The sequence below is a fragment of the Saccoglossus kowalevskii genome, chromosome 3, assembly GCF_978046115.1.
Source record: "Saccoglossus kowalevskii chromosome 3, keSacKowa6.1, whole genome shotgun sequence".
NCBI lineage: Eukaryota > Metazoa > Hemichordata > Enteropneusta > Harrimaniidae > Saccoglossus > Saccoglossus kowalevskii.
The window spans coordinates 46,342,671-46,359,024 of NC_140643.1; the positions used below are offsets into that span (position 1 = coordinate 46,342,671).

Sequence of the window (16,354 nt, forward strand, 5' to 3'; positions counted from 1 at the left end):
TATGGATATGCCCATTCACAGGTCGCAGTACACACAACATCCACCGAGCTTTACTGGGACCCGGGACTTAGACTGGGAGTATACCAATTTTTTATTTAGTTCACATATGGCATCATAATTTCATTTTCGAAGATCTATTTTCATTAAGTGTGGCACCGACCAGAAATAAAACGGAACATCAGCGATTTAAAAAAAATCAACGCTGAATTCCACCATTTACATAAAGTTTCCATTCGCCAAAGTTGAAAACACAAACTTCCTCACAATACCATTTCATACAGTATATCTATTCACAATTTGTAAAAATTTCGAAGTTCGACCTGCAGTTTCACTGTTTCAGCTAGTTTCCCGGCCGATCGCGTTGTTCCAACGGTCTATTACGATAAATGTGGACAATGACATTCTCAATTTTCCCACTGTAGCACATTTCTAATGAATGAAAGATACAACAATTTTACGTAAATATTAATTTATTTTCAGAGAATTACGGGATGTCTTGACGTCGTTGACAACACGATATCAATGCCACTCGCACTATGTACATTTTAGCACTAGATCTAGTGCCATTTTAGCACTAGATCTAGTAGTTTTTCGGATTAGTGCTACTAGCACTAACCACTCGCACTATGTCCATTTCGACACATTTACATACCTCTATATAGAGCCATAATGAAATGTGCATTATGAAGGAGAGTTTTGTAAATTTAATAGTGAGCAACACAGCGATATACATCATTTCTTCACACTGTTAAATTTAGTGGTTGAATCATCTCAGTGTTCGATATATGATGAATAATATGTACATGAATGCATTTGTAGATATCGTCATACAGAAGACTCAGCAAGGCACAAGCTTTTCACATGTCTGATGATGAAAAGAAAAAGAGGAAAAAATCTTCCAGGAAAAGATTGTCCATGCAGCTTGCATCAGGTGATAATGGTATACGAGAGAATGGTGCTACATCACCTAATGGCAGCGAGTCAGGTAATCAAATGAACATACTGTCTAGATATTTTGTGATGTACATTGTATTGCATGCTGTAGTGGAACACTGAATGTTAATTGTTAAGGAGGGTTGATTGTTAAAGGCCACATAATCATAATGTAGAAAAAACAATTCTGTATGATATCTAACTTTCCTTGATTCTTTAAAGTTGCATAAGCTTAATTTTTTGGCCTTTTCTTTTTATTGCAATATTCATGTATGTAAGTGGGTTTATAAACTAACTCAGTGATGCGATAGTGTGACTTGCTGAATGTCGATTACTGCAAAGGTCGCAGTGTCACTCGGCGAAACAGCATATTTTGATTGGAAGACCACTTGGGGACACAATATGCATGCATTGTTTCATGTTGATATCAATTCTTAACATTTTGGAAACCACTTTATTCTGAATTTTGAGTCAATTTGATACAAGATTTAATTTTGTGGTTTTGAGCTGTTCATTTCGCATATTGTCGAAAATAAAACAAAGGGTCACACCACATGAAACAGTCAGTCAATGTGTATGACATGTGCAGCCACCAACAGTAACAATAACTATTTGCAGCTCAGTACAGTCTGACATTTAATCACTGTATACTTTATTTTAAATACTATGTTAAATAAAGTGTTTCCACACAGTCTTGAAAGTTATACAAGTTTTGGCCATACCATTCAATCCATGCTTCATCTAAACAAAAATTCACTTAATGACAAAAAATACTATGCATATTTAGTAGCAAATGATCACGATAGAGCAATCGTTCATGCTGCATTTCGCAATTGTAGATTATTACTCAGTAGTTATTAAAATAACAAAAAATAAATTTGTAAATAAAGTAAAATTTAGTTTCATCATATGCGAATGATTCCAGTCGCATGTAAATGCTCAATGTGATACGATACATTTTTTTCTCACATGAGTTGACTTGATAGGTCAAATCGCTAATTAACCAATCAAAATGCCGGATGATGCCAACGTATTCAAATTACCATAGGAGAGATTTGTCGATGTTGTAGTACGATCTTTTGCCTTTGATTTTGATTGAAAAACGGCAAGATTTTTTTTTAAATCAAGAAATTAGTATAGAACGTGTGAAAAGTACTTTGCGTTTCAAGCTCTTTGAAGCTGTCGCTTATGCTAATGAGCATAGTCGTCGGGATGAAGCCTTACTTAGGTAGTCAACACCAATGTGCATGTTACACTATTTCACTTTTCTAGCCAGCGGTGTGATGTGTCTAATCACCGTAAATCATGTGACATTTGTTTGGTCCCACAATTTGTCTACTATGTGCTGTAATCATCGAACAGTGCGGCATGTCACCGGAACATAGTGTTTATACACTTGTTTACCATAGTTCGTGAGCAATTGGCGAAATAACCATTTAAAACATAAATTTTCTATAAGGCATGCAGTAAAAACTTACACTGTAAATAAAGAAGTAATATGGGCAATGAATCAACCATTGGGATTCATGCTTTTCGACCAACCAACCAATGGGAATTGTGCTCGTCGCAGAGTGACACTGTGACCCTTTCCCAGAGTGCGATCTTTGACATCGGCGAGTCGCACAATCGTGTTGAATAGTTAGTTTTTAGACACCCTTACATAATTCCAATATTGCTAAAATGACCTTTAGTGAACCAAATAAAAAATCATGTATCATCGACTCCATGTGTGTGTGTGTTCAATCAGTTCAATCACACGTCAGGTAATTTTGCTCATTTTCTATTACTTGGATTGAAACAAGAATTAAAAATGACAAAAATCTTTAAAGGGCGGTGGTCATTGTGCTGCACATTTGCGACATTTGTGTTAATAAATGTTGATTTTCCCACAATCCAATGCGTTCTTCTAATGGAAATCACAAGTATGAGGTTTGACCTGGGCTCGACTTGCACGAATTACCACCGGTGACTCTTTCGATACTCACCTAAAAATATATCTAATTAAGCTTGGTAATGTCTTAGCAACGTCAAAGTCGCCATCTTTAATTTGTTTATATGAGACTCGTATATGTCACGCATGCATGGTGCGATGACTACCGTCCTTTAACATGTGTAGTAAATTAAGTCATTAACCAAAGTCACTAGTGAAGGAATTCACAAGTTATATGTGTTAGAACTTAACACTCAGTGACAAGGGACTGAAAACACTGTATCTTGTTTATTTTGTTTACTCCAAATAACCTAATATTGTGAACAGTCTCTATTATTCTGAATATTACCTATTCAACTGATGTTTTCAATTTACAACCAGTGATATGTATAGTCATACAATCCACTCATATTTGTTTACGTAGGTTCTAGTAATACAAGAGCAGTGTCACCGGTATCGCCTACCAATTCAGGTATGTTTATGATGTACACATTTGTGCAGTTATCTGATTGTGTACGATGTGGTTAGGGTTGGAGGGAGTGAGGGAGAGTGGATGAGGTAAAAGGGAAGTGGGTGGGTGAATGAGGACTAGTAGTGGTGGAGGGGGGTAATGTCCACATGGCTGTCATATGACCACTTAATGTCCACATGGCTGTCATATGACCACTTAATGTCCACATGGCTGTCATATGACCACTTAATGTCCACATGGCTGTCATATGACCACTTAATGTCCACATGGCTGTCATATGACCACTTAATGTCCACATGGCTGTCATATGACCACTTAATGTCCACATGATCATCAAACAATCATATAATTGTCCACATCATTAATTCCATATATGTTACATACTAAAGTAGTAGACTGAAGACAGCTGTGTCAATAATATTAATATTATTATTTTATAATGTGTTGTGGTAACGAGAGGGGAAACCGAGAAAAAATGTAGAGACTTCAACATGTAACTGTGACAATTTATATGTTTTGAGAAAAGTGTACAATTATGTACTTTGTGTTGCCATTTGCTTTTATAACAAAAAATTGAATATAGGTACTACATGTGGTTCTAACTCCGATTTGTTCATTTCGTGATGATATCTTCAATTCTCTAATTTTGGTGAATATTTTTGTAATTTTTGGTAAAAAGTGATATTTTCGACTTCTTGTAAAAAACCAATAGTCCAATTGCTTTGATATTACATATATAGGTACTACATGTCGACCTCTCTCAGATTTGTTTGTTTTGTGATGATATCTTCAATTCTCTAATTTTGGTGAATATTTTTGTAATTTTTGGTAAAAAGTGATATTTTCGACTTCTTGTAAAAAACCAATAGTCCAATTGCTTTGATATTACATATATAGGTACTACATGTGGACCTCTCTCAGATTTGTTCATTTTGTGATGATGTCTTCAATTCTCTAATTTTGGTGAATATTTTTGTAATTTTTGGTAAAAAGTGATATTTTCGACTTCTTGTTAAAAACCACAAGTCCAATTGCTTTGATATTACATATATAGGTACTACATGTCGACCTCTCTCAGATTTGTTCATTTTGTGATGATGTCTTCAATTCTCTAATTTTGGTGAATATTTTTGTAATTTTTGGTAAAAAGTGATATTTTCGACTTCTTGTTAAAAACCACAAGTCCAATTGCTTTGATATTACATATATAGGTACTACATGTCGACCTCTCTCAGATTTGTTCATTTTGTAATGATATCTTCAATTTTCTAATTTTGGTGAATATTTTTGTCATGTTTGGTAAAAAGTGATATTTACGATTTCTTGTTAAAAACCGCAAGTCCAATTGCTTTGATATTACATATATAGGTACTACATGTAGACCTCTCTCAGATTTGTTCATTTTGTATTGATATCTTCAATTTTCTAATTTTGGTGAATATTTTTGTCATGTTTGGTAAAAAGTGATATTTTCGACTTCTTGTTAAAAACCGCAAGTCCAATTGTTTTGATATTACATATATAGGTACTACATGTGGACCTCTCTCAGATTTGTTCATTTCATGATGATACCTTCAATTCTCTAATTTTGATGAATAATTTTTGTAATTTTTGATAAAAAGTGATATTTTCCACTTCTTGTTGAAAACCTCAAGTCCAATTGCTTTGATATTACATATATAGGTACTACATGTCGACCTCTCTCAGATTTGTTCATTTTGTAATGATATCTTCAATTTTCTAATTTTGGTGAATATTTTTGTCATGTTTGGTAAAAAGTGATATTTTCGATTTCTTGTTAAAAACCGCAAGTCCAATTGCTTTGATATTACATATATAGGTACTACATGTAGACCTCTCTCAGATTTGTTCATTTTGTATTGATATCTTCAATTTTCTAATTTTGGTGAATATTTTTGTCATGTTTGGTAAAAAGTGATATTTACGACTTCTTGTTAAAAACCGCAAGTCCAATAGCTTTGATATTACATATATAGGTACTACATGTGGACCTCTCTCAGATTTGTTCATTTCATGATGATACCTTCAATTCTCTAATTTTGATGAATAATTTTTGTAATTTTTGATAAAAAGTGATATTTTCCACTTCTTGTTGAAAACCGCAAGTCTGATTGTTTTGATACTATACATATTGTTCATTTTCTAATGATGTCTTCAGTTCTTAATTGAAATGTGCATTGCTAACAGCGGAGCTATCTCAGCCGATAGGCTGCTTGTTTGAATATACATTACAAGTATCGGATCTCCAAGGACTGTTAATACATAGAAAAAGAGGTGCACTGTCACACAGAAATTGACAAAACTGAACAGTTTCAGTACTTAATTTATTTAAGATCCTTTGTTATGTGAAAAAACTTTAATAAAAATGCAAATCAATTCTATTGTTTTTCTTATGGAATTGTACAACTGGAGTTTGAAATGAATTTACAAACATAGTCTCATTTTTCCCCTGTCGTTACCTTTAATTCCATGTACATGTACCGGTAGTTTTATCTGTTCAAACATTTTTTTTGGTGCTTATTGGTATAAACCAATGTTTGCTTTATGTGACCCACAAGACTTTGAATTACTAGTAAGCACTGTTAATTCAGAGTGTCTGTATGTTTCCATCTACTAAGCCTTTAATGATGCTATAGATTCTTTGCTTACTTTGTATTAGTAGCAACCCTATAACTGCTTTTATGTCAATAATTTCCAGCAGAACACAAAGTTGCCTGATCTTAACATCATGTGATACCAGTGCACTATATAGGTAATCTCTCTCTCAGATTTAAGTATATAATTATGTAAATGTATATGTCATACTATTGGAGGAAACAAACACTTCCCAATAAAGCATTATAAATATCTAGACTGATATAGATATCCAATCCTGTAGTACGTTTGCGAATGTACCGGTATGCCATAATTATTGAAATAATGTAAAAGCAGCCCTGTACAACAATTGCTCTCCTGGAATCCTATTCAACTTGAAATGTAGTTACAATATGTAAACCAGATATACATAGCATTTGTATTGGATTCTGAGAAGCCTTGGATTGAATACTCCATATGTAGATAGCAGAAATTCTACTAGAACACTATTCAGGAAAGTCTTGCATTGATTTCTGGGATGTTTTTGTTTCATGTAGCATATATAGCATTGATTACAACAAGCACTGTGTGGTAGATGTTATACAAATCTTAAATTTAATTTTTTTCTCAAAATATCAAAAGAAAACTTATTTATAATTTGAAATGAATATTTATCATAGCATTGTTCAGATATAACATAAAAGTTCTGTGATAGGTTTGAATTCATTGAGTTTCAGCTGTTTTCATGTGTTCCCATATCTAATGATTAGGAGTGACAATGAAGTGGATTTATAGAATGGCAGTTAGACATGTCAAGTAATGTTTGTTCACTGCTGTTGCCCCATTATAACAAGATTTAAATTATTCAAAGTCAACATAATTTTGCAGTTAGAAACTCGCAACTTAATAATAGTCTGGTATTTGATGTAAATGTGTTTCCAGTAATACGCCCTCTGTTAACAGTTTGTGTTAAATGAAGGCTGAACACTAGATGGCGATATATAACCAATGAGTGGTTGAACACAGTAAATCATACAGTACTGTAAAATCTGTATTAATAGCTGCAGCTTCTATTAAAGTGATACAATGCAACAGAGGGGATGCGTCTTCTATTAGAGCATCTACACATATGAGAAATTATGAATGTTTGGCTCTCAATTGTTCAAAAAGAATGGGTGCGGCTTCTAATACAGATTTTACGGTAGGAGGTAAATGGGAGAAATGATCCACTACTCTGAGAGATCACTTTTGAAAGAGGGAATGATGAGAGAAAACATAAATTTTGATGTGTGGCAGTGTGCATGCTTAACATGCAAGAATTAAATAAATGCCTTTTATTTTGTTTCTAACCATATAGTACATGTATTACTAATTTATACATTTACTATTTAAAGGTAGATATGGTAGCCAGCTTATAGTGTCCTATTTTGTTTCTAACCATATAGTGCATGTATTACTAATTTATACATTTACTATTTATAGGTAGATATGGTAGCCAGCTTATAGTGTCCTATTTTGTTTCTAACCATATAGTGCATGTATTACTAATTTATACATTTACTATTTAAAGGTAGATATGGTAGCCAGCTTATAGTGTCCTATTTTGTTTCTAACCATATAGTGCATGTATTAGTAATTTATACATTTACTATTTAAAGGTAGATATGGTAGCCAGCTTATAGTGTCCTATTTTGTTTCTAACCATATAGTGCATGAATTACTAATTTATACATTTACTATTTAAAGGTAGATATGGTAGCCAGCTTATAGTGTCCTATTTTGTTTCTAACCATATAGTGCATGAATTACTAATTTATACATTTACTATTTAAAGGTAGATATGGTAGCCAGCTTATAGTGTCCTATTTTGTTTCTAACCATATAGTGCATGTATTACTAATTTATACATTTACTATTTAAAGGTAGATATGGTAGCCAGCTTATAGTGTCCTATTTTGTTTCTAACCATATAGTGCATGTATTACTAATTTATACATTTACTATTTAAAGGTAGATATGGTAGCCAGCTTATAGTGTCCTATTTTGTTTCTAACCATATAGTGCATGTATTACTAATTTATACATTTACTATTTATAGGTAGATATGGTAGCCAGCTTATAGTGTCCTATTTTGTTTCTAACCATATAGTGCATGTATTACTAATTTATACATTTACTATTTAAAAGTAGATATGGTAGCCAGCTTATAGTGTCCTATTTTGCTATCTCTTTTGTGTTGTCAATGACAACATAACCATATATGGGATCTGATAAACATAATGTGTCATATTGCATATTGAAAGCATGTAATAGGTGTATAAGTTTAGTGAATTAAAAATCAGGTTATGTATCATTTTTGTTGATGCATAATATTTCCAATTCTGACCAGTTCTACTCTTGATGTACCATACATAGTAACTCAATTCACACGAATTGCTCAGTCACTTTTGATCAGCTTACATGCTTTAGAAGGGTCAATTTTTGTTCAATTGGTTAAAAAAAATCATTCGGGGGGGGGGGGGGGTATGTAAGATAAAGCTTGTGCTAGCAGAGAAGGCCATGAGATATAATATGAGGTTAGGATGAAAATACTGCAATGTATTCCTGTAGGCAGTGCTGTGATTCAATCAACTGAAATGTAACGTGTCGTAAAAGTGGAATATGACATCCAGAAATGCCAGCAAGATTTTTGTGTTAGCACCAGCATTTGTGTTAAGTGATTTATTTCAGTAATACCGGGATGTTGCATTCAATGTAAACAAAGGAAAGTGAATGTGACATAGCCAGGGTGTGCATTTGCCTATCAAGGAAGATATTTGAATGCATACTTTAGAAAACATTCATACATTACTTCACCAATGAATGAATTCTATCATGTTGGATGTATAGTACATAGTGTTTTCTGAATTAAAGGTCTATCTATGTAATGCCTGTACCATCTTATATTATGAAATCACCCCTATACTATGCGCCTATGTAGCTTTATTTCAATCTGTAATGGGATTATTGCTACAACAGTATCTTTAATAATCAAATATTGTATCATATATAATATACATATGGTACAATTGTTTTTTTCTGTTTTATCTATTTCAGTTCCTTCTCCTTCTTGTGAGAATTCATCTTCTCCTGTATCAAATGGTAAAGCTGGTGTGAATGAGAGAAATGCTCTGTTGGGATCTATTGCTGGATTTAAAAAGGATGGGCTAAAAAAAACTGAGACTCATGATCGAAGTGAGCCCATGATTTGATTTGACAGATGCACACCAATACTTTGATTCAGAATTGACAAAGGGGACTCTATCTACTTAATGCTACACAAATATAATAATTATCAAATGTTGCCTTGAAGCTACTATATTTATTTACAAAGAAATAATTTTTGTCAAAGTTGAAACATGCTGCATTGAAATATTTTATTCTGATACTAATAATTTGTCCCGATTGTGTTGTACAGTTTCTATCCTGTAGAAGGGAAGGGGTGGGCAGATGAGGGATGGAGGGGGACCTTGCACAGTGGGACAGTTTTGTTTTAATTTACTATTAAAATTGAAGAATTTTTATTTTAAAGAAATTGAAAAATGTACAGTTATAGGAAAAAATGGTGGATTACTATTCTTGTGTAAATAAGAAATATTTTGTAATACTTAAAACAGATTTTTTCTAGCAGTGTGTATATACATGATTCATCTGTACAGATGTTTATGGGAGTATTGCGTTGTGCCTTGTAGTACCATAATGGAGAGTGTTTGTTTTACAAGAGAAAGCTTACATTTATAAGTACATTGTTTCTGAATTTAGCATGACCCAGTTGAAATTAAATGGGTATTGTGACATTAAAAAGAGTTTTCTTGATTACAAATTAGGAAATCGTTATCATTGACTCCCATGTGCGAAGCACATAATGGGAGTCTTTGCAGTTAGTGTGTCTGTGTGTCTGTCTGTCTGTCTGTCTGTGTGTGTGTGTGTGTGTATGTATGTGTGTCAGACTGTTCCACTGCTATCTCAAGAACCATACATCGGTTTTTGATGAAACTTGGTGCATAGTTGCTCTAGGCCAATGCGCAGATTTGATTAGGTTTTGGTAAAAATCCATGCTCGTTAACTACCTAATTTGCATGATAATTAGCTAATTTTTAGCTGTTCTATGACTGTTCCACTGATATCTAAACAACCACTCATTGGATTTTGATGAAACTTGGTACATAGATGCTCTGAACTAATGCTAGGTTTTGATTAGTTTTTGGTAATAATCCGTGGATACTAATTACCTAATTTGCATAATTATTAGTCAATTTTCGGTTTTTCCACTGATATCTCAAGTACTAATCATCACATTTCAATGAAACTTGGTACATAGATGTCATATGACACTGCACAGACCTGATAGTTTTTATGGTAATATCAATACATATAATTACCTAATTTGCATAATTAATTAATTTTCAGCTTTTGATACAAGTAGTGAGCATTACATTTCAATGAAACTTGGTACTTACATACTCAAGGACTATGTAGAGATTGATTGTTTCGGATAAAATATTTGTGCATATTAATCAGCTAATTTGAATAATTAGTTAATTTTCAGCTTTCCCACGGGTATCTCAAGTACTAATCATCGCATTTCAATGAAACTTGGTACATATATCCTTTAGGACTATGCAGAGACCTGATTAGTTTTAGGGTAAATAATTGTGCATATTAATTACCTAATTTGCATAATTAACCAATTTCCAACTTTCACACTGATATCTCAGGTACTAATCATCACATATCAATGAATGTTTGTACATGGATGCTGTAGGACAATAGACAGACCTGGATAATTGTGGGTTAAAATCTGTACATATTAATTACCTAATTTGCATAATTAACCGATTTTAAGCTTTCACATTGATATCTAAAGTACTAATTATTCCATTTCAATGAAACCTAGTACAAACATGCTCTAGGACAATGTACAAACCTAATTAGTTTGGGGTAAAAATCTGTTCATATTAATTCCCTAATTAGCATAATAATTCATAATTTTTTGGTTCTAATCACATTTCAATTAAACTTGGTACATAGATTTTTTGTTACATTGCGCAGACCTCATTAGTTTTACATTCAAATCTGTTCACATTAATTTTCTGATTTGCATAATTAGTTTTCAGTTAAGTAATTTCAAATTATATTTAATGCGTCTCCAATACTCTCAGCACATGGGAGTTCTTTCTAAGCTTTCTTTGATTACTATAAGTCTGATTGCTTTGATACTTGGTGTATACTGTGGAATACTTTATTTTCGCTGGAATTAATTTTTGCTGAAAAGGCTTTTTGGGCGTTTTGTATGGAATTTATTTTCACTGATTTTTGATGAGTTTAATGTTAAATATAGGAAAAAAAGTATATTCGCTGGATTTTATTTTCACGGAATCATCCCTTCAGCGAAAATAAATTCCAAGCGAAAATAAAGTATTCTACAGTATGTACCTCGAGTAGACCTCGCTTAGATTTGTTTATTTAGTCCCCGTTCGAACGCAGTCCAAAAACGGGGACTTGTGTTTTAACCTCTGTGCTTCTGTGCGTCCCAACCTGTGTCTTGAAATGGCTGGACCAATCACAATCAAACTTCACACATACATGATATTATACATATGATCTGATTGAAGATGGCCGAATGGCAGCTATTTTATCAAATTTCAAAATCAAGCATTTCTCGGTCGTTTACAGATGGATTTTGTTCAAACTTGGTATATACGTTGGACATTATAGGACCTTGATGCACATCATTTTGTTTTCAGATAAGATTCAAAATGGCAGACTAGCGGCCATTTTGTTTTAATAAATGTTCTAGTGCCATATCTCTGACTTTTTGTGACTGATTATGTTTAAATTTTAAATATTCATTATACATAATGTCATAGATATATTGGTTTGACGATCAACATCATTATGATAAAGGCTTTCTTTTATTAAGGGCCCATTTTTACCTGTTTTTTGTTGAATCGATTCCTATTTTTGGCGCAGTGAATTTTCTTGTTTTTTTTTCATTTCTTATCTTTTCTAGACTGCATAATGCCCAAGTCCTAAAAAAGACTGAGAATGTTCCAACGCAGTCGTAGGGACACAAGACATGTTCCTCTTACCATGCTAAAATGCCAATATGGGATCTACACATGTGTTTCCACTCGTGTTTGGGTTGCATCCGGGACTCAAGTTTTTGCCTTGAAAGTCTCTGTGATCTTTGGGATTCAAAAACGGGGGAGCATGGAAGGCTGAAGGCAAGCGATCGAAAGCTGGTAGACTTCACATTAAAAAAGGGAAATCCCCAGCCGCAGCTAGTGATGTGTCTGATTCAATGAGTGATGAATCTCTCTGTCCACTTAGTGGCCGAGACGAGACTTGCCTCCTATCGCAAACTTAGGGAGACCGAGAGTTGTCGCGGTCCGAGTCCCTGCTCAATGTGGTGGGATCGAAGATCGAGGCAAGACCTTCACAATTTTTCACCGGTGAGGTGACGGAGGCGTCGGTTGCTACCTTGGAAGTACTAGTGGAGTCAGTTTCTCCATGCGATATGACTGAGGCGGGCATCCACCGCTCCACCGCTTTTGTCGGGAAATCTGAATTACCGATGTCGATAAACAGCGTATTCCTACTGAGGCGCTGAGACTGAACCGGTTCAATCCACCGAGACTTCATTGATACTGATGCAGCCCGAGTTGATTGCGTGAACATAGGGACAGACGGTGCTCAGCTCTCCCATGGTCCTGAGATGGCTTGGAAGGACTGGATGTTTAATCTGGCCTCAAAAGTCAACTCTCTCCTGCAGTCGCGGGGTACGACGCAGGATGACCAGGTGGACAGGGGGGGACAACTCACATTAGTGGGAAAGGGAGAAGGGGTCCTCTCCCTTGAACGGATCGCCTTACGCATCCTCTTCCGAATCCCCCCCTCAGGCTCGAGCTGACCAGGCATCGCTTCCTGTGTCTCACCAAGCCGCACAGAGTGCCCCTACTTGTGACTCTGCGAAGGGAGGGGACTCCATTGTTGGTACTCTGGTGCAGGGTGGTACACAACCCCTTTGGGGGGGTGCAGATACCACTGCTTTGTCGTCTCTCGTCCCCACTTTGTTAGGACAGTCACAGGCTACCCAACCAACCAGAGCCCAGCTGACCCTTATTAATATGCAGTTTAGGTCACAGCTTGTGAACCAGACAGTGCTTGGTGCAAGACTTTTGTTCCGTGTGGGGCTGGTGGGAATCCCCCCTCCCAGGATGGGGGATTTGCCTTTGGCCCCGCTTTTCATCGGCGCTCTGCTCTCCCACTGCCGGTGTGGAGACCATGCCTGTTGGTCAACTTCCCTGGGCACCTCGTGTGGCCCAGGCTATGGACTGACTGAGGGATGAGACGATCCAGTAGGAAGTATCCAGCCTTCTGGAGAAAAGAGCGATACGCCTAGTGGAGAACCCCCATTAAGTTCCAGGGTTCTAATCCACATCTTCCTCGTTCCCTAGAGTTCGGGGGCAGCATCCAGTCCTAGACATCAGTTGGCTGAGCGTGTTTGTGGAAATGGAAACACTGACTTTGGTACTTCTGTCAGTGCACTCAGGCGATTGGCTGGCATTGCTGCATTTGAGTGACGCTCAATGCTTATTTTCACATCCCCATTCACCACTCATGCAGCCAGTATCTCATGTTCTCATTAGAGGGCAATGTTTATGAGTTTACCGCCCTCCCTTTTGGTCTGTGCACGGCATCGTAAGGCTTCACCAAAATGGTAAGACAGGTGACCCAGCTGCTACATCGGTCGTCAGTTTATCTGAACCCATACCTACGACTGGTTATTACACAACCGAGACAGGGAGGTGTTAGTGGAGCAAACTGTCCCAGAGATGAATAAAAAGTGATCGCCACCACTGGGGGATTTGCCACTCTGTGTTCTAAAATCAAACAAGTCTTGAGAGGGCGTCCATGGCACTGTTGTGCATCTTTGGAAGATGGTGAGCCATACCTCCACTTGGTTCCAGGCACCGAATTTCCTTTGCTAGCTTTGACAATGTGGGGAAACATGTCCCCCCCCCCCTTCTTGCTGTCTGACACTACTGAGGTGTTGTCTGTCCAAAGCAGGACTCTGTGGTGGTGCGCAACCTTCTGAAAATATTTCAGAGACAGTAGGACGGTCTACAACTTCAACCACATACGTGCTCGGCCACGTCATTTTGACTAGAAGCTCCATCAGATGGCCATCATCAGTCAGCGAGAGAGTCGTCGGATCTAGGGAGACTTCCCTCTCCAAGTTCCGAGCGTCCTTTTACTGCCAGGACTTGGTTCGACAAGTGAACCCAGAACGTCAGGTTCCGCATGTGGGCCTAGCGGCTCAACAAGCACCTGAATCGGACAAGGCCGAAGAGCTGCTGACGGAACTATACTACCAATGATGCACATCAGTTTGCGCATAGAGGCTGATCCAGTCGACCGGAGTTGGCTGTCAAGCTCCACAAAGGAGTCACACCACGTCTGAGAGGGGAGAACAAGCCTTTATTCTGTTTCGAACTGTGTACCCAGAAAATAATAGGTTTCGGGACAGTATGGTATAACTCGTGGAGGAGCGGTTACGTTAATCGTACATGAAAAGACGGCGGTATACTTGTAAACTTGCCCACTAAAAGGAATCTGAGATACCGGCTGCAAGCGTGTTGAATGGGGATGAGGAATGTGTAGGCGTACCGCCCTTTTCTCCAGAAGGATGGCTAATTACTGCCGGGTCATCTCTGCCTTGACCTCATCACTCAGTAGAAGACCAGAGGGGGGGGGGGGGATGAGCAGTCAGAGGAGGAGAAGACCGGAGAGGACTTTGAGCCAAGCTGGTGTGTGCTGCTGCATGAGCGCTTAGATCCTCGCTGGTTCTGGTCCTAAGCAGGGGACTTATTGCCTGAGCCGTCCTGTGGTTTTGGTTTGATCTGTTGGCTGAAAAGGGCAAACAGCCCTAGCCAACACGAATGATTGCTTCAATTGGATACATTGATCCTGAGCAACCACCAAAACGACCACCACATCAGCTAGCCGGCCAGGATGATGTTGCACATAGCAGCCAAAACTGGTCCATCTGCCCGAGGATCATAGTTTATTTCTTAAAAGGGTGAGCTTGACGCTCTAACACCAAGGAGACCCATTCTACAAAGTTGATGGGTTTAAGTTCTGCCCACAGCGCCCCAATGCACTTGCAGGCTCTGGTGCCGGTCAAATGATCATGCAGCATGGCCTTCCCGATCCGCGTAACCTATCTGAACAAAGGCATGAGGATCAGGTGGGGAACATGTGAAGAAGGCTGTGGCACGGAATTTTTTTAGAGCGACACATACCAGCTTTTTTTGCCATTGCTTGCCCTCAGCTTTATAATGGAAAGCTCTTACCGTGATGCCGGAACTGTCAATCATCAAAGCACTAGATTTCTAGGAAGCTCAGTGAACAACTGTAATCTGCCTTTTTTGTTACGAAAACGCTCAGCATAAAAATATTCCCAACATCAAGCACGGAAAAAAAAAAAAAGAGAAATGAAACTAACAGGCCTTGGTTGTGTGATCGCCCCGGGGGTGACCCCTTGAAGGGAAGCAGAGGTATGGCTTTTGACACTGTACATGAAACTTGAAATCTATTAATGAATTCTGTTGATAAAAACAACTTGTACGTGCTGTGAAATGCCCTAAATATCGGGTATAAAAAGTGAACGCTGATAATTGAACTCATTCATTCTAGTACGTCAATCCCATAGACATGCTACTATGAAAGACCTTGTTAACTGACAATTTAAAAGTTGAAACATTGTGAGGTGTGTGTATGAATGCTATAACGATTCATGTTTTCTACCCTAGGCTGTAATTACGCCTAACAAGTAATTTATTAGTTCCACAGATTTTCTGCTAGGTGATGTAATAAACACAGCATTTAAAAATACAACTGCAAGCAGTTATCAGGGTGGTTCAAAGTGGCTATGGTGAATAATGCAATCATGACGATATACGTGTATATCTTGTCTGACAACACAATTAGTGTTTATAGTTGCCTGTCCCTACCTCCATCAGTACTCCACATGATACAATTAAGCATGATGTTAAGGTCACTCTACCATATACCTGGTATAATCATACATTGCTTAACACATTATATATGCACATTAACCAGATGACTACATACAGTCATCTGATAAGTTAGTCGCATCTCTTGTTAAATGCCTCCATTATAGCACTAGTTGCATGTCATTACAGTATCTGCAACAGAGTTTGGGGTACTACACTTGTATGAGGTCACAGGAGCACATTTATACATGGAATTGAACCCCAAATTAATCAAATCTGTAGATTATCCAAATAAAAAGCAAGTATGAACCAAATTTCAATATTTCGTACTAAAGATATCTGTGGAAGACCTATGATTAGGTA

At 36.9% G+C, this 16,354-nt stretch overlaps 1 protein-coding gene across 3 annotated transcripts in view; it reads left to right on the forward strand.

Moving 5' to 3' along the window:
• Positions 1–9,792, forward strand: part of LOC100370732 (PX domain-containing protein kinase-like protein) — a 43,677-nt gene extending 33,885 nt beyond the window's left edge. Inside the window, exons 11-14 of one of the 3 annotated variants that reach the window (XM_085497269.1) lie at positions 820–985; positions 3,288–3,335; positions 6,055–6,108; positions 9,027–9,133. In XM_085497269.1, the coding sequence (XP_085353395.1) occupies positions 820–985; positions 3,288–3,335; positions 6,055–6,074 (234 nt within the window). In that variant the 3' untranslated portion in view covers positions 6,075–6,108; positions 9,027–9,133. Of the gene's footprint in view, positions 1–819; positions 986–3,287; positions 3,336–6,054; positions 6,109–9,026 lie in introns of all 3 variants that reach the window. The other 2 variants (XM_085497270.1, XM_085497268.1) reach the window with 2 other exon arrangements.
• The last annotated feature ends 6,562 nt before the right edge of the window (positions 9,793–16,354 follow it).